The sequence below is a fragment of the Scophthalmus maximus genome, chromosome 14 (genome assembly GCF_022379125.1).
Source record: "Scophthalmus maximus strain ysfricsl-2021 chromosome 14, ASM2237912v1, whole genome shotgun sequence".
Lineage (NCBI taxonomy): Eukaryota > Metazoa > Chordata > Actinopteri > Pleuronectiformes > Scophthalmidae > Scophthalmus > Scophthalmus maximus.
Genome location: NC_061528.1, coordinates 10,955,001 through 10,977,966, shown reverse-complemented (window position 1 = coordinate 10,977,966; position 22,966 = coordinate 10,955,001). Strand labels below are relative to the sequence as shown.

At 41.4% G+C, this 22,966-nt stretch overlaps 2 protein-coding genes across 5 annotated transcripts in view; one reads left to right on the top strand and one right to left on the bottom strand.

Annotated features, from left to right (window-relative positions):
- b3galt1b (UDP-Gal:betaGlcNAc beta 1,3-galactosyltransferase, polypeptide 1b) overlaps window positions 1-2,859 on the top strand; it is a 37,757-nt gene extending 34,898 nt beyond the window's left edge. The window contains exon 2 of the mRNA XM_035604189.2: window positions 245-2,859. Within this exon, the coding sequence (XP_035460082.1) occupies window positions 480-1,466 (987 nt within the window). The 5' untranslated portion in view covers window positions 245-479 and the 3' untranslated portion in view covers window positions 1,467-2,859. The remainder of the gene's footprint in view (window positions 1-244) is intronic.
- A 413-nt stretch (window positions 2,860-3,272) lies between these two features.
- The window catches only part of stk39 (serine threonine kinase 39), a 24,016-nt gene continuing 4,322 nt past the window's right edge, over window positions 3,273-22,966 (bottom strand). For 2 of the 4 annotated variants that reach the window (XM_035603569.2, XM_035603570.2), the window contains exons 4-20: window positions 22,851-22,959; window positions 22,151-22,289; window positions 21,750-21,805; window positions 20,579-20,688; window positions 20,300-20,401; window positions 19,781-19,914; window positions 19,612-19,660; window positions 18,934-18,999; window positions 16,540-16,611; window positions 15,541-15,663; window positions 14,507-14,536; window positions 14,059-14,115; window positions 13,003-13,064; window positions 8,308-8,360; window positions 8,034-8,102; window positions 7,718-7,782; window positions 3,273-4,799 (exon numbers count right to left, since the gene is read on the bottom strand). In XM_035603569.2, coding sequence (XP_035459462.1) covers window positions 4,725-4,799; window positions 7,718-7,782; window positions 8,034-8,102; window positions 8,308-8,360; window positions 13,003-13,064; window positions 14,059-14,115; window positions 14,507-14,536; window positions 15,541-15,663; window positions 16,540-16,611; window positions 18,934-18,999; window positions 19,612-19,660; window positions 19,781-19,914; window positions 20,300-20,401; window positions 20,579-20,688; window positions 21,750-21,805; window positions 22,151-22,289; window positions 22,851-22,959 — 1,371 coding nt within the window. In that variant the 3' untranslated portion in view covers window positions 3,273-4,724. The remainder of the gene's footprint in view (window positions 4,800-7,717; window positions 7,783-8,033; window positions 8,103-8,307; window positions 8,361-13,002; window positions 13,065-14,058; window positions 14,116-14,506; window positions 14,537-15,540; window positions 15,664-16,539; window positions 16,612-18,933; window positions 19,000-19,611; window positions 19,661-19,780; window positions 19,915-20,299; window positions 20,402-20,578; window positions 20,689-21,749; window positions 21,806-22,150; window positions 22,290-22,850; window positions 22,960-22,966) is intronic. The other 2 variants (XM_035603571.2, XM_035603572.2) reach the window with 2 other exon arrangements.

The window sequence follows — 22,966 nt, the reverse complement described above, 5'->3', positions numbered from 1 at the left end:
TGAGTCCTTTCTTTTCTTTCTCAGACTAGATTCACACAGAGAGAATAGAAATTCCTTTTGGAAACGGTGTCGTGATGACTTTTGATTCCACCACTCAAATCATAAGTTCAATACATCAAGTTTCAGTTGCCACTATGGACTCCAATGGTTTCTCTCATGATTTATTCAACAATAAATTTATATATAGTTATATTCATGGATGATTCATTTTTTTTCTCTCTCTCTCTCTCTCTCTCTGTTTCAGATGTAAATGGAGAACCAGCAGTGTCACCAAGAGAAACTGGACATCCATACAATTGTACAGCCGTCCGCATTAAAACACAAACAGCATCACTTCTCTCTAAAGTAATCCATTACTCAAAATTAATGTCAAACTGCCCGCTGGAGCAGCTTAATGCTGCCTTGCTGGGTGAAACATTGCTAATGGAAAGAAAGCCTTGTAAGATCCAGCTCATCAAAATTCACCTAAATGCAGCATAATGCCTTCAAAGGTGTCATGTTTATACCTGCTGACGGTGGTCTGCTGGGCGAGCGCTCTGTGGTACTTGAGCATATCCCGTCCGTCGTCCACCTATGTCGGCCACATGTCACTGTCCATACGGAAGGCGGCGAAGCCGCCCAAAAACATCACCTTCACCAACATCCGCACCCGCCCCCTCAACCCGCACGCCTTTGAGTTTGTGATCAACGAGCCCAAGAAGTGCGAAGATGTCACTCCCTTCCTGGTCATCCTCATCAGCACCACGCACAAGGAGTTTGATGCGCGGCAAGCCATCCGGGAAACCTGGGGGGACGAGAGCATCCTCGCCGACATCCGCATCCTCACCATCTTCCTGCTCGGGAGGAACACGGACTCCGTCCTCAACCAGATGGTGGAGCAGGAGAGCCAGATCTTTCATGACATCGTGGTGGAGGACTTCATTGACTCCTACCACAACCTCACCCTCAAGACCATGATGGGCATGCGCTGGGTGGCCACCTTCTGCCCGAAAGCGCAGTACATCATGAAGACTGACAGTGACATCTTTGTCAACATGGACAATCTGATCTACAAGCTGCTGAAGCCCACCACCAAGCCAAGAAGAAGATATTTCACCGGCTATGTGATAAATGGTGGTCCCATTAGGGACATGCGCAGTAAGTGGTACATGTCCAGAGACTTGTATCCTGACAATAAATACCCACCTTTCTGCTCGGGCACCGGCTACGTGTTCTCAGCGGATGTGGCTGAGCTCATCTACAAGACGTCCCTACACACAAGACTGTTGCACCTGGAGGATGTGTACGTGGGACTGTGTTTGCGTAAGCTGGGTATACACCCTTATCAGAACAGTGGTTTTAATCACTGGAAAATGGCCTACAGTCTGTGCAGGTACAGACGGGTTATCACCGTCCACCAGATCTCCCCGGAGGAGATGCACCGCATTTGGAATGACATGTCCAGCAAGAAGCACCTGAGATGTTAGCGGACATAAGGAACACTGAACTACAACTTTTTTCTCGGTTTTTTTTTTTTTCAAACTTCATCAGTTAAACGCTGATTCATGTAAACCATCGAGGGCTGCTGCAAGTCTTTATTTCATGATAGATCTCTGTCCAATCTCTGCTGATTACACCTCATGATTGTTAATGAATGCATGGGGCTTGTAAAGTGCGTATTCTCATGTGTAGCTAAAATGTGCCGTTGCTATTGAGAGTATTTTTTTTTTTCCGTTCATGTGTTGGAGGTGCAATTCAACCACACTCTTTCTTTACAAGCAAGCAAGTCAATCAGCGTTATGCATCAAATCGTGTGGCCTAATGGGTAGGGACAGTGTTTCAGCCAGACGACCTTGGTTCAAGCTCTCACACTGACATCCTTTTTCCCTGCTAAAGTGTCCTTGAGCAAGACACTGACTCTCTCTACCAGCTCCACGACCGCTGACTCAGCAGCCCAATATTCCTGCAGGGTGCAAGCCGAAAGAGAATTTGTGTGCAGGAAACAGTACAGTGTCAAACCGGTATAGATATTACGCATTTTGTCATAAGTATTATTTACAAAGTAAAGAGTTACTCAATGCAAATGTTAATCCTTTTACAACGACACCAAAATAACAACTATCCGTTGAGATGAAACTACATGTACACTCATGCTGCCCTCCCACTTTTTGCACTTTTCTCATGAATAAAGTAAAATACAAAGCTGAAAATGATCTGCAATATATAGTTTTATCAATCTCCAAACAGACCAAGCCGACAGATAATTGGTTACTTTTCAGTCGATAAGTTTCGCATAGTATTGTTATGAATGAAACCACGCTGCTGAATTCACCGGATGCTCTTTTCTTTTTGTAAACGAATTTGCCAGATGTTATTGTTTACATACTGTCATAACTTCACTGCCTCTTCTGTCCCGGAAACTCAGATGTATGTTTTGGGGTGTACTATTTTTAGATGCCTTTTTGTCGTTTCCCCCACTTTGAAATTCCCACTCTTGAGGTAACCGTGTCTCTCAGCTGCCAGCTCCTCATTAGTCCGGCTGCTGCTCTCTGTTATGTGCTCCGCACGTCTGCAGCTATTCCCGCTCATCGACTCCTCCACACATCAAGACAAGCGCGGTGTCGTGTCGCACAAGTAGGACTTAAACTGTAGCTGAGACTGGATGTATTATCATATGTGTCCGCTGCTGCTGACATCATGGCAACATTTTGTTTCTCAGAGAATGAGGCTTTCATGGCCAAAAACTTTCCTCTTTTTTTTTTCATAAATTTTGTAGTATTATTAAGCTAATGTGACATTTACTGTGAAAGCATCTATCCCGCAAGGGGTTGTTGTGATATATTGTATGTTTTTTACATTAAAAAACAAATACTTGAATAATTAAAGTGATGTTACTGCTTTTGCTTGTTGCCCTTTTCCAGTTCCCTCAGTTATGTAGATTTGCGGAGGCTTATTTCAGTTTTTTTATTTTTATTTTTATGTAGCATTGGTAAGCCAAGACTAAGTTGTTTTCTGGTGGTCCCTTGTTGAATTATTTATAACTATTCAGCCATTGAAAGCAAATCTATGTAACCTTTCCTGGGAAGTGTCATATTTGTTTACATATCTGTAATTATAGGTTGTGAAGGTACGAATGTATTGTAACAGTAGCATAGTCACAACGTCAGAAACATCACATCAGTCTTACATGTCACCTACACAACCTGACAGCTAACATGAGCGAACCGTGAGCTACTGGTCGTACTAGACCGAGCAAACTGTGTCCAAACTAAAATGAATACTCCAAACCTTTGTTAAATAATGGCAATATTTTATTTTGTTGCTCCTCGTCAGAAATTTGACATCAGCAGATTACATTGAGGGAACAGGGCTAATATGCTGAAATGGTACACATACTGTACATAGAAAACACAATAAATTACTTCATAAAATAAAGAATTTAGTACAAGTTAATATTTACCACCTCAATACTTAAAAATAATTTCGAGCTACAGGACTTGTTTGAACAAACAAATGGCTCGTCACCCTCTTGATAGATGCCTTTTGGTTTCATCCTCAGATGCATTGTCGTACAGTACATTTTAGTGACTACTATATCATTTTGGGAACAAAAAAAAGAAAGTTTTGTAGTGCAGCAGGACAGAGTGAGAAGATTGGCCTGGTGTGATTTTGTCTTATGCCTGGCATCTAAAAACACAGGAACCAGAGCGGATTACATGGGCACAGGTTCTGTCGCATCTCATGTGTCCGGTGATGAGAGCACACAAGTTAACTTGTCTCCAGGGGCGAAGCATCGGCCTGTCGGGGGGCACACACTCAGCCCAAAAGTGCATTGTAGCTCGTGTCACGTGAAGACACTTCATGTCAACTGTGTCATTGCTGGAGAAATACATTTGTGAAATGGAAATCAGCCGGTTCTGGTCTTTGTGTGGACTCACTCACTGACTACTTCCTTAGGCACAGAAAAATGAACAAGGCACCTCTAGCATTTTGAAGCATTAACACTGTCAAGAGCAGCAAATTATACACAGTAACATCCAGGTCTCCTTTTTTTTCTTTTTTTCTTTTCCTGCACACTCAAGCAAATGGTTCCCTTCTTGTCAATGTAAAACAGGTCTTGACGAAGAAATACAATTCATTTTCTTTTTAGACATTCATTATGTTAATATGAAAATGTGCTTGTCCCCTCAAATTAACGAAATTCTTACATTCTGTCACAGACCTCGGACAAACATCAGAAATGAGTGGGTCTGCGAGATGCGAGTTAATGCAAATTTGTTTTCACCGTGGCAACAAAACAGCATGAGAGAAATAGGATTGAAAACAATATATTTCTAATTTCAATAAATATTGAGAGCCTTGCGGAACACAGAGGTAATGAGATGTAAAACGGAAATGAGCAAAGAAAAATAAATAAATATAACATTCAAAGCTACATCGCAATCATCTTCTTTCACCACCTGAGTACATCTTTACGTTCCTGGGCTGTATCCGGATCCCGCTCTGTGCGTTGGGCGGTGGAATGTTGTTAAGGTCAAAGGTCGGGGGCTAGTGAGCAGGGAAGTCTGTGCTTAGTGGGCGAGGGGGGACGGGGGGCAGAGCCTAGGGGAAGGTCAAAGGAGTGAGGCAGAAGGAAGAAGTGTTGTTGTTTTAGGGAGGGTGTTTGGGAGGATGTTGCAGTGGTGGCGTGTTCGTCAGTCCGTCTCCCCTAAACTGTCTCACCTGCTTCAGGCACAAAGAGAGCATCAGCTGACACTCAGCTGTGCAAAGCCGATCAGCTTCACCTCGTCCGGGATCTCCGTGTCGTCACAACAGGACGCCTGAGCGAGGAGGAAGACACCAAGAAAGTCAGCGGCGCTAGATTGCATCTCCATCACCGAGAACTAATCCTGCAAAATCTCAACAACAGCTGTAGCGTGACACTCCGGATTAACCAGGGGAGTGAAAATACTGCGAGATGCTGCTCTTATTATTTCACAAAATTAGGCAATTTCAGCCTGCTGAGTATCATTCCCATAACTCCGACAACATCTGAGTTAGTGTTTGAATTCATCAACGAACAGATGAAAGTGAAAAAGCAAAAATGTGACAATTCTCTTGTATCAACAACTAGAACTTTAGTTAAACAAGTTAAGAGGAATGTGTTTCAGGTTCGGGTGGACTGATCTGCCCAGAGATATCGTCCAGGCTGATCATCTCACATGAGACTGTGATGACACTGACATATCTACTGTCTTTTAAAGCAGATACAGAGCAACATTCATATTTATTTGTAGTTGCACTTTAATCAAGTGTAACCTAAATTATTACACTTTTTTATGTCCCCACCAACTCTTACAAAAAAATATGTGAGTTGAAAATAAAGCTACAAAGCGCTCAGGTTTATAAGATGGCACTGTCACAATTTTCTGAAAAAAGTAAGAAGGAGGAAATTATGTAGGTTTGTCACATCTGGAAAATACCTAATCTGTTTTTAATACGGTCAGAACTGGGGCCAGTGCTGCTGCAGTCAAATGCTGCGAGATCAGAGCATCACTAGGATGCAGTAAATGATAAACAAAAGTGTAAACTTGATCCATTTTCAATTTGTTAACATTGTAATAAGACCATGAGTATAAGGGCATATACTGCATCTATATTCTTTAATATATTTTTGGTCTGGAGTGTGTTGTTGGTGAACCAGGCTAGTCTCCTTACAATCCTAAAGCTGTAGCTACGTACACAAACCGAGGTCAGTAAAGGAATGGTTTTCTACGTTTGGTATTGGCCTGCTCAGAGCTTTGTTATTAACCCCATGCAATACCTTTGAGATGAGTTTGAACTCAAGCCATCGCCCAGCACCAGTGGCCGACCACACTAATACTCTTTTGGCTTAATGGGACGAAATCCCTACAGCCAGGTTTTATAGTCCTGTGGAAAGCTTCCCCAGAGGAGCGAAGGCTATCACGACAGTATATTAATGTCCGGGGCTTTGCAATGAGATATTCAACAATCACTTAAGGTGATGTGATACTCAGGTGTCCATATAACTTGGTGATCGTGAAGTGTACAATCCCTAATCTTAGCAGCTCTCAGTGACAAAGCACAGTATTTATTTTACTGACAGCTCAATCTTCCAGCAACTCATCTCACCTCAATTTTTTTTCCACTGGCTAAAACCGATTTGTCAGTGTTCAGCTATTCTTAAGAAAGTGGGTGACCCACCCTGCCATCCTCCATCGACTCCCACCTGATAGGAGACAGACACTCCATCTCTCTGCGGATCTGAGAGTCCGGCAGCTGTCTGATCAACATGGTGGGACATGGTTGCTTTTTTTTTCTTTCTCTAATGCAACTGAAACTATAAAGTGTCTACATAATGCACTTGTTCCTTTTTTCTTTTAGAAAGGGAGACTCGAGCCGCAGTGGGGATTTTACACTGCCTGCAGTGGAGCCGAGTTAACATGTGGAAATGTAAGCATGCATATATCTCTACAAGGTGTGCGCAGAAGTGCCCTCCCTCTCTCCTCAGAGAGGCGTCTGGCTGCAACACTTAGTCGCTGCCGGTGAGGCGGACATGGCAGAAAGGTCACTCTGTAAAGCACAGTGACCCAAAGCACAGATGTTGTTTACCCACAACTACAGAAAGGTCAATAAAAAATCATTTGCATGTTTTTGTCAAATCCCGCAGGTTTTGACATTATTGCTTTATTTTATTATTATTATTATTAGCATTTTTTTTTTTTTTTTGCAAATGTCACTGTTTCTCTCAGAGCTTTTCAAAGGTGACCTCGTAAGTGGCACACATTTACTTATAACATGTAACTTGCAATAAGTCTTTGTCTGGCCTCTCCTCTGCTGTGATTACAGAGGTACTACAGTGAGTCTGGGTCAAATGCAGCTCAGGTGAACTGTGCAGCACACAAATACATAAACAAATATATAAGCAAATATATTAACATCATCCATTCAACAAGGTGCATCACAGAACGATGCCTGCAGAGAGAGAGACAGGAAGACGGTGCTGCCGTTGGTTGGGGAGATGAAGAGACGCTATCAGAACTGTGACACTAATCTCAGTGAATACTACACATATCACATTCAGCCGTCATAGATAATAATAGAAAAATAACAAAGACAAGCTGTGTAACAAGGCTCACTTTTTTCTGACGCAGACCTGATCAGCTGTAATTTATGTTTCAATTACACAACTACTTTTAATATAGGTTTTGCCGAGGTTAAATGTGCACTGTGCAGCGGCTTTCACTGAGGCTGAATGTGATGGGAATATATATTTTTTTATGGCTCTTTTCGCCAGAACTTTCCATGCATAAGGATAAAAGCTACTGTTCTAAAAAGAAGGATTTTCATTATTAGCTATCGTTAATATAACTAAGAGTCATGAAAAGGTTTGAACATCCTGCTGATGAAAGAGTAATTAGACCTCAACTTGTACAGTACATGTAACATGGATGAAAGGGCCATAACCTTGAGAGAAAAAATACACATTGTATGCTCATCATAGAGTTCGAAAAGATAGTCCACGTCACTGAGTAACCTCACATAAATTCATTGTCTCATTGACTGAAAAACCTTCAGCAACAGATGTTGGTTCAGGCTGAAGCTATTTGCTTTGTCCGTGGCCCTTCTCACAACGTCACCTCTCACATCCCTCACAGGTCTTTTCATCAACAAGCTGTTTACGGCTCCACAATGTCGGGCACGACCTTCACCAACCATCAGACATCTGGTAACTTACCAGCTTAAAGGTCAACACTTTGTAAGTAGTTGGATCATCTACAATCTTCTGAAGGTTGGCAGCAACTGCAATTGTAAGAATAACAAGTTTTATAACATGTTAGGTTGTTACTTTCAAAAATATGATTCCATATATATACGAAATCTCAGTCCTTTTGATGCATTTTGCTTGGTTCTATGGACTCGCTAAATGAAATAAATGCCCGTCTCTGATGACAACAACCCATCCTCTCAATGTGGTGTTTTATGGTAAGTGGCCTCAAGTATGTATTCACACAACAAAATTTTTACGAGAAAATTAAGAGGTGTAACGTTACCAATAACCACATCAAGCCCGTTGACCAGACCAGCCGAGAACAGTTCCTGGGAAACACCATCAGCAGTGTCTTGTGGGGGAATAACATGACAAATATTGGGCGTGCAACAAACCACTCACCAGGTAATTGTGTTAGAGATTGAATTAGACACTGTCATGAGCATTCCCACTACAAACGCGGCCCTCACCCATTGAACACATTACAATTCACACGGCCTGAAAATGTAATTACAGAGGGAATAGCACATTCAAATCAATTTATCCCGAGCTCTTACCTCGCCCGGGGGTGAATTCAAAGCGGATGTCATTCAGCTCCTTTCTGGAGTTCCTGAAAGGGGAGACAAGTGGGTGTAGTTGTACAAGTAGTTTCCAAAATGTCAGATTTAAACTTGTTGCAGCTCCCCTCATGAAGGGGGCAGAGACGTAACTGAGTGACAGAACATCAGGAGTGTGTGCAGGCAAGGAAAATAACTTCTGTGAAACAGGGGAGGTGATGATGAGGTGGACAAGCAGCACAGAGGGCGTGTTAACACTGCAGGACCACATCAGTGAGCTTGTAAAACCTGGATGAAAATGAGTGTGAAATTATTGTCCTAAAACCTGCGTTTGTTGGTTTTTGGCCACTTGGGGGCAGCAGAAACAAGAAAAAACAATCATCGTATCATGAAGTTGGCAAACAGGATAACAAACAACATTGTTTACCCAAAACTATTCAATTTCAGTAGCATTTCTTTCCTGACAAACATTCGTCTATCATTCCTACTCCTTTTGGCTCTGTTTTGCTCTCCACCATCTAGTTCTTTAGTCAGGTGGTGTTCAGTGGATTTTTAGAGCTTTTTTTTATCTGAAAGCAATGAAAGCAAAGCGAAGTTTCCAGCAGGACAAACAAAACAATGCACAGAAAGTCATTTTGTTCCGTTGTTTAATATAAATCACCTTTCACCACAAAATGACTCGTGGAATTTGTTGCCATAAAAGAGTAATGGACAACGTATATGATTGATATTTGTCTGACATTGAAAAAATGTTTTGAATGACTATACTTGTAACATACTGAGACATGTTAGTTTGGGTTATGTATAGATTCTGAGTTTGGAGATTAAATACAATTAAATGTTTTTTATTATGATGTGAAATTGAGATAGTGTTCAGTCTGTAGACTTTCAATAAATCAGTTCTATTTATATTCTATTCTCTATTCTCTTTATAAACAAGAACTCTTGGGGGGGAAACCGTGGAAATTTCACCTCTGGACTCTGGTCAGTGAAATCAATATGCATCTGCTACTTAGGCAGCTGTTTGAGCTTGAATGACATTGCACCAGCAGCTAAGCATATTATGCAAGTCATGACTTCCCCTTTAAACTGCTGACAATGCTGTTCTCGGGAGACCTCCGTGCCTTTGTAAAAAAAAAAAAGATTGAATCAGTGCCGAGCAAAATGTTGACAAAAATCCAACCAAGTTGCTGCTTTTCCCTCATCAGTGCTACTGGGGGAATCATATCACCATAGAATGATGCTAATAAGCTTTTACTCCTTTATTGGTTGACAGAGGAGCCGATTAGCTGCTTGTTTTGTTCTCTAAAATGCAATTACATGGATTCACTATGTTAAAATCCTCAAACTTGTGTCCTATTAATTGTTGTGCAGTTTGCTCTCACATCTACCAGTTAGTACAATATTGTACCAGACAACTGATAAGATCCAGGTAGGTCTTAGAAGAAATACATATTCTTCACAATGAGGACTAACAAGACACTATTCGATTATTTGCTTTTGTCAGCCAGCTTCAAAATTTGTGGTCGTGACAGGCCACTAATCAAAGTGACGTCTTTGAAGATTAACAAACTCGGTTCACGATCGCTTTGAGTGGGTTCAAACAAGCGAGGAACCGTTCTCACTAGTAGTGACTCTGAGTTGTTAGTTGTATAACATAAGAAAAAACACACTCATAATTGGTTTACATATGCCTAAACTTTTAATAAACATGTTTACCCAGCATCTACACTTATATTCTGGGTAAGCGCTTCATTTAATCACCCTGCTTAGATACACTGCTTCCTATGTAGGTCTCACGCCATTCGCGAGCTCCATAAATAATCTTGTGTTCTGTTCCCAGAACATCAGAGCACGGCCAGAGAAAATGACAAAACATGAATGCAGTCTCTCATCTTATATAGCACGTTCTCTGCTGATTCACTTTAAAACAAAGCAGCCAAATCCTCCTCAGCACAAAAAAAAAAAAAAAGTCAAATCTCCCTTAAACATATCCTCAGCCAGGAACAAATTGCATAGATCCTATTCTCTTGCCCTTAAATTCAAATTAACAATGAAGCAGAATGGTAACGCGGTAACACCTGCTGCTCAAAGACCCTGTTATTCATCCTTTCAAAAGGTTCCTCATGTCGTCGTGCTACATCAAATGTTCTGTCGAAGACATCTTTTCTAGTTTCAGGAAATATAGAACGTAAAACCTAATACAAAAATCCCATCATCAATAGTGTAATACTGACGAGAATATCAAAGGAGAGGGTGTAGTGGAAGGTGCTAGTAATCCACCAGGGCATATAAGAGTATTTAAAACCCTTACGCTTGGGTAAGAAAAAAAACGTTGTTAAGCTTTTGGACTTCATCTAAGAAGGCATCCATCACATGTCTGTATGTCTAATACTGAATATTCAAGCTGTCAAGGCAGACAGGTGACCTGACAGCCAAATGCTGCTCATATTAAACACAGCGAATACACTTCTCTGTGGAGGAAAGTGATCCAATTGCTGCAAGACTCTGCTTTGGCAAAATTTTACCAGGATAACCGTATTTTATTACATTTAATAAAGGTGCTGCAGAAAAAAACCCTCCATATGTTGTATCAGTGCTACTGATTACCAGACTTAATCCTGCCGCTTTGGTTTGATCTAGGAAATCCACAGATTATACAAACATCCCTAAACCCACGAGTGAGTTCTGAAACTGAATGATGGAAAAAAAAAAAGCCCAAGCAATCAAAATGCTCTCCACAGTATGTGTTTTCATCACCAGGTTAGAAGTAACTTTTCACCAGCCACAAAGCAGTTGGCTGTCTCCTGTTGTGTGCTGCACTGGATGCCTGGGGAGGGACCGTCATATGTCTGTTCAACCAAGAGTGCACTGGACAACCAGCTCATCGGGGAGCAGCAGGCAGACTCTCAACTGTCCAAATGTGCACCATTGTCTGTCTGTTCCTGCCTCCCTTAAAATGCCCTTTCTTTCTATCTTAGACACGGTAATTATATAGAAATAATGAAGCTGTGTTGCAGCTGAATCGCAAGCCTCCACTAAGTGTTCATAAACAGCAGTTTCTGGAATGACACAGGAAGAGGCGGACTATACTCCATTACTGAACGTGTGCAAGGACAGGGAGGGCGGGCCTCCCCAGGGGGGGCTCCTAACAGTTTCAGGAGGGGGGGTCATTAAATAGAAGGGAAAAATATTACCTTAGTTATTAAAAGGGGATCAATGCCGTTGCCTAAATGTGGATGATTCGGTAAAAGAAGCGATTCAGAGATACGGTAGTTTCGGGGAATTTTACTTTTTCCCACTTTCTCAGTGTCAGAAACTAATGAAAGCCTTAGGACAGATCTTTTTTTTCTATTTTGCGTGGTCTGAAATTATATCAAACAGCATTATCGGTTTACATCTGCTCTTTTTTTTTTTTTTTTTCTGAGAACAAATAGCATAATCATATCGGCATAGAAAATTCTAAGATAGTAAACTTGGGGAATGTGAGTGGGCGGCTTTTTCCAAACATTGTCTGCGTGGTGGCCCACAGTCCCAGCCTTTTAAAACAGCTGGGGTGTGCGGATGTCCGCAAATTTTTTGTGTACAGGTGAACTTGTGCACATAGCCCTACTCAACTGTGCATGTGTCCTCAAAGCAGACTAGAAATAAGTACAACCACGTGTCCCTGGTGTCTCCAGCTGCCTGTGTGTTTGAATATGTAAGTCTAGTCTTGGCCTTAAGGCCAATTTATGCTTCTGCATTGCATCACTGCCGAGGGCACGTAGCCACATACCCAAGCTGTAGCCTGACGTGCACCTCGCTAGAAATGCTATTACACATTTCGGCAGCACAGACCGCAACAGCGATGATTTGTCCACTTGACAGCACTTCTTGTCCACAGCGGCCGGACAAGCACACGGAACTCTCCCTCCTTTTACCTCAGCGAGTTAAATTATCGAACACGCCTCAGACGGGCTCTCTCTTTCCTGCATTTTAGTAAAAGCAACTGTTGTTCATCGTTTATTGTCTCCAACGCCACCATTGTTTAAAGTAGATTCACAGTGGCTAGAAATCCCACCGCCAACTTGCATTTTGGTGGTGTAATTACAGAATGAAACAGACACCCCGGTGCACGAAACACTCACAATGGTGTAGGTCACTTGCAAAGATCTCAAATGTAGTCTATGAAATCTATCCAATGCAGAGGTATAAAGCAGGATTTACACGACATTTGGAGGACGCGCTCCATATACAGTATGTGCAGTAGATTGGTGTGTATATATTCCAAGCATGCACACTACGAATCAAATGAAAATGGTGAAATCCGTGCAAGGGGGAGAAAAGCAGATTGCAGAGCACTGCCAGGGAACCAGTGGAGTGTAACACTCCTCCCTATGAGACGACCGCTGAGACAATGAGAGACGACGGGATCCATGGCAATGCCAGATCCCCTTTGCAGCAAGCAGAGATCATTATGTCTTCCAATAGCCTGCACGTAAGGCACAAAGTGAAGTGATGATGATTCCAGAAATGTAAGGTGTAATAATCAGTAAATCTGCTCCGAATATCTGCTTTTGCTCCGTGGAAACTTAATGATCTCCAGACTGCTTTTGACCCCACGCTGCCCGGAGAGATCCAAGTCGATATTTTCTCAAGACTTCCCAGTGTGTGAGCATGTGATGCGGAGAAAGTGTCTGAAAACATCGGTCTCACCTTAGCCGTAGTACCATGTTCACAGCACCTTGAATGTATGGAGTATTCTCATATGGTTCAACCTGCATGGGAAAAAAAAACAACCCTACAAGTTACATTATACACAAATAGACTGCAACATCAGACAAAAATGTTCTCTGGGAAAAAGAGGAAGGAGACACTGCAGAGGTTCTACAATATGAACATATAGGGGGAAAAGGTGTGCATTTAGCGAACAAATACTTTTTCTGAGAAATGTCCTCAATGTATTGTAGCTGCAGGAAAAGGTGTAGGGGTAAAGAAAAGGGATAATGTATTAAGGTGAATTCTGTAGGGATCTCTCAACATTATCGATACCATATCACCAATGGATTATTCTAAAGCCCCAAAAAATGGATTTAAGCCGTATGAAAGGACTGCTGAGTAGCTGTCGGAGTTCATTCACGACCAGAGCACAAGACTATACCTCAAACTGCTTTGGCTCATTTTCAAAATGACAATAGCCTTAGAAAATGGGTTACAATTGCTGAGAGTCGACGGTAGAGAAACACCCAGGCTATGAGCTGGTGCTGTCAGGCAGACGGCCATTTACAGCGAGTTATTACTGATGAGAGCATCTCTCCAGGAGACCGACATCACCACGTGCACACGCAGTCATGTCTCCATGACTTCAGAGGATATTACATTGCCTTACATTCATTTTCTGGAGACTAACTCAAACCTTTACCATACCTTTTTCTTGACTAACCCCCAATCCTTTACCGTAACCTTGACCATTACTACTACCTAGAGCTGGGCTTAGGCAACAGGAGTTTTAAAATCCTGACCGATTTTGAAATATTGTCCGATATCCTTTTCTCTAATCTGTAAATGTGTACCCATAAGGAAGAAAAGTCCCCACAACGTGACTGTGTGAACAGCTTCAGGTCCCCACAGCATGAGTAATACCACAACTACACACACCAACACAGACACACACACTCATGTACAATCCGCACAAACATAGACAAACAAAAACACCCAAGGCATCAAGGTCATCGATTCATGACAAATTAGTGCTGTCGCCGAATCCCTCACCTGGGGATGCTGAATAGACAACCCTTCAATGGGAACATTGTCGGTATCCTCCTCATTCTAGGAGGAATAACATCAGAGGCATAATTGAACAAATGCTATTATTCAAAACAAATACAGTTCACAAAAATGAATGTGGGGAACGTTGTTGGCTTTGTTTGACGGTGTGACACAGCGATTGGCTGTTTTGATTAAAGTGCTTAAAAATGTGCAGTGAAATAAACTCTCATAATTGAATTCATGATTCTTTACACAATGCTCCTGGCCATGTTTGCTAGTTGATTTCAATTCCAAAAATGATCCGCTGTCAAGTTATCAAATTGTAAAGAGGCAGAAATCATGAAGCCTGTGTGTCTTTGACAATGTGTCTCTTTATAAAAATACACACAAGAAGATATTTATCATTTTAATTGCATGTTAAATCAGTGTATGAGAGGAAGAACTAACTTACATCTTTGGCCTCATCTTTGACCCTTCGTGACTGGAGGGAAACACATACATTTACATAAATTTACATTTTCATATTCATAGGTACACCACAATATTAATGACTGATCTCCTTTTTATTTCATTTTCTCACTGACAATTAAATTGATAATGTATGCATTGCATGCATTTTTCAATTGTCAGAAATTGAATGTGTCTGTCCAATCATCCATCTTTCCAATCCCTTTTTTTTTTTTACTATTATGAAAAAACAGTACAACTGCTGAAGAGTAACGAGCCTGAGATCATTGAAAGGAATCTTTTTGAACAGGGGAGATGGCCCAACAGTCCGAATTACATTATATGACTGTGTATGATAGTAAGAAGTAAATACAACTTTAAACTCAACATGCAACCAAAACTTTAACCTTCATCACCAACAGGCAGCGCCGTGGTATTATCAATACACAGCAGCAGAGTTGGGTTACTGATACTTCAGGGTCCTGGCGCAGCCATGGTTAATTTGCTCAAACCTCAGTCAGAAAAAGGATCAATGATACGGACGGACTCCACTTACATATTCAATGAAACAACCCCCCTTGCACTCCCTCGAGGGCGGAGGTGGCACGTTAACTACTGCGATTCTTAGTGACCATCCCCCCATCAAATCACCTCCTGACTACCAACTTATTCCTTAAATCGCTACTTATTTATTGCCTCACACATTAAAGCGGGGTATCTTCATCAAAGAGCCCTTTGATCATATCTGTCTACTTCCTCCTGCCTCATTACAGCCGCCACATGACAGCCCCTCTCTCGGAGAGACAGAAAGCCATCTGCTATCCAGAAAGCTAACTGATCGGGGAGGTAAGGGGTGCACCGGGTCAAACACAGTGGGGACGTCACAGAAGGGTTTGATTTACAGGTCAGACATGACATGCATCAATGATGGAAAAACAACCTCAGTAACTGTTGCACTCACGTAGATAAATGTGAAGACTAAATATGAAAGAGCACATGTTGCTTTACGGAGGCAGGTTGTGGAGGAGTCTCACCTACCCTGCCCTGAGTCACCGCTGCCTTCCCCTCCTCACTGCCCTCGTCCAGCTCGTCGTCGCTCCACTCCCAGTCTCCGTCCTCCGTCTTGTGCAGGTGACCGCTGGAGCCTGGGACTCTCCTCACCTGGACCGTGGCAACACACAGCCAGCAAACATAAACATTAATGACATCATTCATCATTTTTTTTTCCATTGCACGTGTATGTACTGTACATTGTGCTCTAGCCGTGGATCCAGCAGTGGCTTTTGGAGGACAGGCCTCCTTGTGAAAAGCACCTGTATGAAGCCACATTCAAGTCACCAAGCCCACTGAATGCATCTGTGTTGCCTCTACTAACAACGCTCAGTAGTTAGAAGATGCTTTTCATGTTACAAGAGGGATTTTATTGATTTTTTTTTTTACATAATAATGACTTGCTTAAGAGTAAATAATAGATAATAGCTTAAAATCTCTTTCTGTTAATTTCACTGGAGACAAATAATTTTGTTCTATGATTGATTTTAGTCCGCAAAAGACAACATACAAGCATTTATGCAAAAATCTTTAGTGGGGCTGTTCGCCTGATGAAGACCTGCCGTAAATCTAATTTGAGAATCCTGCTATCACATCTTTAAGTGATATATAGTACACAGGCGTAGAAAACTGATCAGTACAAAAGCTTAAAGTAATCCAGTCAGTTTAGTAGGCAGAGGCAGCACAATGAGCACAACACAGTACAAGGGGAAACTCTGGTTAAACACCAGAAGCAACACAACTGCGAATGTAACCAGCTTAATAAAGCAGACAATTAGGGCAGAGTCATTGATAGAAGCCTATGATTTCTTCTACAGCCTGGAAGCGTGTGTAAGACAAGCAGCACGTGACTAGTCTAGCAGTTTGAGTTGAGAAATGAGAGCACCACACTGTTACTGAGGAGACGGCACACAACCGTGAGCCGCCTCCTCTGGGGTCAAATAAACGCCACAGCTCTAGTCAAGGTCAAAGTTGAAGAAGCGCTACCCTTGTGCTGGTGTCGGGCTCGTTTTCCAAACCTGACACAGAACCAAGGCTCCCCCGTTTGTGTTCAGGGTCCTTGAGCAAAACAGACACAGGTCAATGCACAACCCGCAGCCGCGCGCCATCCTCCGACTGACATCAACAGACACGCGAAGACGCGAGTACTGTACACGGTACACAAAAGGTGCAACTGACAAAATAACTTGCTGTAAATTGACAGAAAACATGTGTTAACTCAATGTAAACATCATAAAATAAGATATTGGTATTTACAGGGATAAAAGTGCTGCATATTCAGGTAAAATGCCCCAGGCTTCAGAAAACATCCGTACATAACTCAACCTAGTATTCTACAAATTCAAACTCAATATCAATAATTATTCTGTATTATTATCCTATTTTCCCCACTTTTTATTATGTAACAAATGAATGAGACCAGCCCACCACCTTGGTTGTAAGCCACTAATGTCTAATCCTAAAGTCTAAACCTGTGGTGTTCTCTTTAAGCAGCTCAGTTGTAGGTGTCAGGGTGCCCTCTGCTGGCTACTCAACTCACATGTACCTATTGTTTATACTGGATGACTCTGCATGTAATCTTTGTGTGTGTGTGTGTGTGTGTGTGTGTGTGTGTGTGTGTGTGTTCATATTTCCAATATTACAAAAGCCTTGACAAATACTTGTTTGTCAGGTCTGTAAGAAGCAGGTTTCTCTCTTCCCAATGTCCTTTTTTTCCGGAAAAAAACAGTTTTTTTTTCATTAGTTCCACTATTAATCTATAATGACTTTATTGCTGACAGCTGACCGGAGGATCTGCCATCTCCTTTTCATTCACTGGGGTATTTTCAAGGAGAATCAAGTCCCTGTTAAAGCTCCATTTAAAGAGCAAGGTTGTATACCTGCTGCTTGGCTCTGGGTCTCACCTCCTAAACCTCCATAATGCTTGTTCACTGGGGGCAGCATTGCATGTGTTTACTGTGACCACACAGAAGAAAAAAACATACTACAGGAACAAGAACAAGAAAGACCAAGGGACAGAAGTGCAAAAGGGCAGAGGGAAAAAAAATCTTTTGGTTCACAGAGTTCCAAGAGATGTAATGTGGTTGTGTATAAAGAGGAGCTGAGCGAGAAGGTGTTGGGGTACCTGGGAAAAAGAAAACTCAGGAGAGCGAAGCCACAGTGGTCTTCTTATAAAGAGGCCGCAGCATCCCTGGGACGACTGGGTTTCTGCAGTATTGCTTGTCACTGCAAGCTCTGGGTAATGTTTGCTGAGTGTAAAATTCGGATGACTCCGCAGCTCAAATCAGCAAAAAAGTACCAAGGTCACTGGCTCTTTGGCTCAGGCATTTCATCCGCTGAAGGTATCAAGTGAATCAGACATTCCTTGGCCGTATACACTCTGCACGCAGTCTCTTTTTTTCTTTCTTTTACTTAACGATTTTCAAAGGACTCAACCCATAAAATGACTTATCTCTTCTTACAGTATGTTTCGCAAAGTGTCATTATTTGCTTTAATGTGTATCACTTGGACAGGGACAGGCAAATCATAAATACTGTAGCTCGTTTCGGATGAAAGCTTGCATAATTTGATTTGGACATTACTGTCAACACATCCTAATTGGAAAAGTGGAGGCCGCGATACACAGATATGGGGGAAACTTTAAACATCCGTATACCTGTTAAGGAACAGGCGCCTCTGCATTCAGAGTCATGACTGTTACCTTTACCTACAGTCACCACTTTGACCACTAACACACCTTCATCGTGCCACTCCCTCCATTGTGGCCTCGCTCTTTATTGACACCCTGCCATGCTCGTGCGTAACGTTAACGTCACACACAGCAGCAGCCCTGCTCTCCACTATTGCCCTCCATTTACACCAGACCATGTCAGTGAATTTCCACCCTCCCACTCAGCCAATGTGCCTTTCGGCGATGGCCCTGTGCTCCCATTTCTGTCCTGGCCACCCAGGCGGAGTGTTATGTGCAAGCCAATATCAGCTGTGTCTGTAAACTGCACTTCCTCTCTATAAACCGAGGGTGACCGAGCAAGAAAACCGAACAATAATGAGCTCCTGTTCTGTTACCTAATGTTAACAATTCATTTAATCGCTCTCCTCTTTAGTGTGCCACATGCACAGAGCTGCACTGGGAGCCACTGGCACATGGCATCTCTACCGTTTAACTCTGCAGAGGTTTCATATTTCTAAGAAACATACATAGCAGCGTGGGCATGATGCGTTTGAAGAGAGTCAGAGTGCGTAGATTGTGTTGACTGTAAATGCCACACTCTGGTGGAAAGAGATACTCCAGTCAATCCCAGCCCTCTGTTTGTTTCTAATGTTTCTAATGTTTAGCCAATAACTGAGTTATTTTACAGGGAGCGTTTGCGTAAACATACCTTCTTCGCTCTCTGGGAAATCTTTGGTGCACAACACAAAAGCTTTTCGACCAGATACTCTTTAGTCTGCGAGGGGGGGAAATGAAAATGTTAATCAAACTATCCTTAATACATTTTGAACTGATTAAATGAATCAAAACCTAATAATGAATCACACAATCTACAATACAAGATTTTTTGTTTTTTTAAAGGGTGGTGTTCAGATATCATTGGGTCATCTTTTTTAAATGTTTTGAGTTAGACCACATTCATAGCATTAACATTATACAAAGGATGATAATTGATGATGAAAAAAGAATCACTCTATTTTGCATTGCAGACAGTCAGAACAGCTATTCCTACCTCTGAACCACAATATGTACGACATTCTTTTAAATAGTCACTGTGTCAAATTATTGAAAACATTGTACAATTAACTATAATGTCCTGAAAGTTACATTCATTGTGTTACACAGGAATCAACGTCAAATAGCCTCCTCATGTGCATTCATTGTTAACTATTTCCCCCCAAAACACACTCAAGTAAAAAGCATAGATGATGATATAGAATCAAATTATACTTGACATTATTTCTGCATTAGTATATTACTATACATACAGCAGACTTGTTCTACTGTATATCTAAGTACATATCATAAAATATGGCAGGTCAAATATTTGAGATTGAGAAACAAATACCTTGGCCTTCTGGAAGAATTTACACTTCAAAAGCTCTGCAGCTGTAGGCCTACAGACAGAGAAGAGCACAGCACTCATTGATTGTAAATCAGTTGCTTTTTATTGATCACAAAATGCATCAGCTTTCATCACTGAAATATATGGTTGATGCATGGGGTGAGGAGTTTACCTTTTGGCAGGATCCTTCTGAAGGCACATAGTTATTAGCTTTCTAAACGATTTGCCATATTTTTTTAGCATTTCCTTGTCCTCGATGCCCGTCTCTAGAGTGGGTGGATCGTTCTGGAGGGTGAGCATTAAAACCTGAAATGACAGGGAACATGGTCAGAACCGCCCACACAACGCAAACAGATGTGTGTAGAAGAGGAAAAGAAACTCAAAGCTGGAAACTGCAGAAGATATGTTGTGGATAGTGAAAGTTAATTTAGATAAAAGCTTGTCTCTTTATGAATTGTTTGGTTTTCTAATTACAGCAAAAGCAGAAAGTCCAAATGTGGTGTCCTCATATAGTTTTCCTGTTTACTTATGAATCTTTGAAGAATTAATCTTTAGGAGTATGTTCAGTAAACACGAGAGGTTAATGGACACTGATTTCCTCTTTGCCCCACGCTGGTGAAAGCTGTATGTAAAGCTGTGTTTAGGGAACCAGACTGATTAAGTAACACGACACATACATGACAGAATTCACCTTCATGGGAGGGTAGCGGTGATAGGGCGCTGAGCCTGTGGCCAACTCTATGGCTGTAATTCCAAAACTCCATATATCCGCTTTGAAATCATAGCCTCGTACCTGGATACAGAATTACGACAAATTGTAATATCACATGAACAAACATTACGAAAGATATATTATCATAACTTATGACAGACTAACATTAAGTAATGTATAACAACTTCAGAAAATTACATATTAGAAGGCATGAAATGTAACGATTTGCAGAGTCACCAACAACCACAGTTGACTCACCTGTTCCATCACCTCCGGTGCCATCCAGCACGGTGTGCCGACAAAGGTCTTTCGTACTTTGTTTCTGGTCATATCCCCCCCTGTAGCTAGGAATGCGCTTACTCCAAAATCTTAAAGACAATAACAAATAAATCATGGTTCAAAACTATAGACATTTTTTATAAAATGGGTGAAGTATTTTGTGATGAATCTGTCAGCAGATGAGACTTTCCTGGTGGAGGTAAATATTGTACACTAGGAATCAAATAAAAGAATTAGAATTTTAGTTTTTCATTGGGTTGTTGCCATTGACTTCCTCTGATTTGAGAAAAGCCCATCCTCTTCTATGATTTCTATCGGCCGTCGATTGGTCAAAACAGTACATTCAAGTGTAAATAGACATAGAATATAGCAAATACCAAAAATATTTTATATATTTCAGTCAAACTGAGGAAGATATTTGTCATAGATATCAGTCTATTGTATTTAAAATCGAATGACCTTTACCTTTACCTATTTAAATTTCTTCCCCCATCAGGCCATAACATTGAGCCAGTGATGCTGCGTTCAAGTCTTACAGTTTGGACCATAGCTATGAGCCGCCAAGTATGAAAAACTGTTCACATCAGCCTCTGATTTCTGAAGACACGTGGAGAATCTGACAGGGACAATAATTCCTCTGTGGTGGTGAAAAGAGCTACAGGAAGAGTGTCAACACACCGCTGGTTAGATGGCTATAAAAGCCACCATCACTGGTTGTTACATCCAAATGAAATCTCATGAACATGAAATACAATCAATTCAGCTTATTGATTACTTGGTAAAAGGGCGGTTTGCTTCTATCTTGAAGAGTCATTCAGATACAACACATCCATAAATTGTTCAGTCCTGTTAATTCATTATTTTCTTAAAGGCAGTAATTAATCCATATGATTGAACTACATTTGTAGATCAACTTGGTTTAAAAAGCAGCCGGCAAAGATTGCAAAGAATTATTCATGAGGGATAATCTGTCTCATGTCAGACGTCCTTGATGCATGATTACAAACATCATGCATTACCATTCTCCTTTAATCGGCACAATCAATGAATAAACCCCACAATCTCGGAATTTGTGTTAATGATTTTGGTTTAAACTTTTAAAAAAGACTTAGGAGAGTGTAACAATACAACAGCACCACGTTCTACAGACCTGCAATCTGAACAGATCCATCTTCTCCCAGTAGTATGTTCCCAGCTTTCACATCCCTGAGGTCAACAAAACACACAAACAGAGTGAAAACATCAACGTCACGTGGAGCAGCATTGATTCCTCTGTTCGCGTGTGAGTCCTACAGCCCACTATCATCGGGATCTCTGCCCAAGGGGTCGGCACTCAATGACCTTGAAATCCAGGAAGTTCACAGAACACGACAACTGAGCTGCAGGCCAATAAATACAACTATGTGAGTGGTTTTCATTTTCAATTTCCTTAGGCATTTGATCCGAGCACCTGACAATGGAGTGAATATATATTCTCTTGCAATGAGTTTTCTAAATTATTATTAACAAACAACAATCACAAACTAAAATCACAAGCTCCTCAAGTGTTACCTGTGAATCTGTCCATTTCTGTGCAGGTAGTCTAAACCCTCCAGCACTTCTTTTAAAATGGAAGCAATGATAGGCTCGTCTAGAGATCGACCTTTGTCCTCTTCTTTGCTTGTGTGCTTAATTATATCCAGCATTGAGCCTAAAAAAAAAAAGACACCGCAGAGAATCAAAAACAATCAGTTTGCATTTTGCATGACACAAATCGGCTGCCCGGCGTTCCACTAGGTCATGTCATGCTCAATATCTACGAGCGAGCACGATTTATTTCAGTGTCTCAAAATTGTTTTGTTTTCCCCCAAACAGTAAATCGTGATGGGGCAGTGCGACGCAGTGCGACGCAGTGATTAACATCACTGCTGCAACATCAAATTAAAGAAAGAGAGACATCTTTACTGTCACTGTACAAGCACATGAAATTTTGTGTGGAGCGTAAAACAGAAGTCATAAAAAATATACGGAATTAACAGTAAAACCTAACAGACAACAGTGAAAATAGGATACAAATATAAAAATATATATTCATATGTATATACAAGGAATCAACATTGAGCGACGTGACAGTCATCAATAGAATACAGATGTTATCCAAAATGGCGTGCAAACCAACAGGGTGTTACTAATTAATTAAATAACTTAATTATTATTAAGCCAGAGGTAGGATTTAGTTCCGACCCTCTGCAGCTCGGAGGTTGAAGCTCACCTCCGCTCAGAAGCTTCATGACTAACCACAGTTCATCCTTCACGACGAAGGAGGTGTAGTAGGTGACAACGTTGGGATGGTTGCACTGGCTCATTGCTTGAATTTCTTTCTGTTGT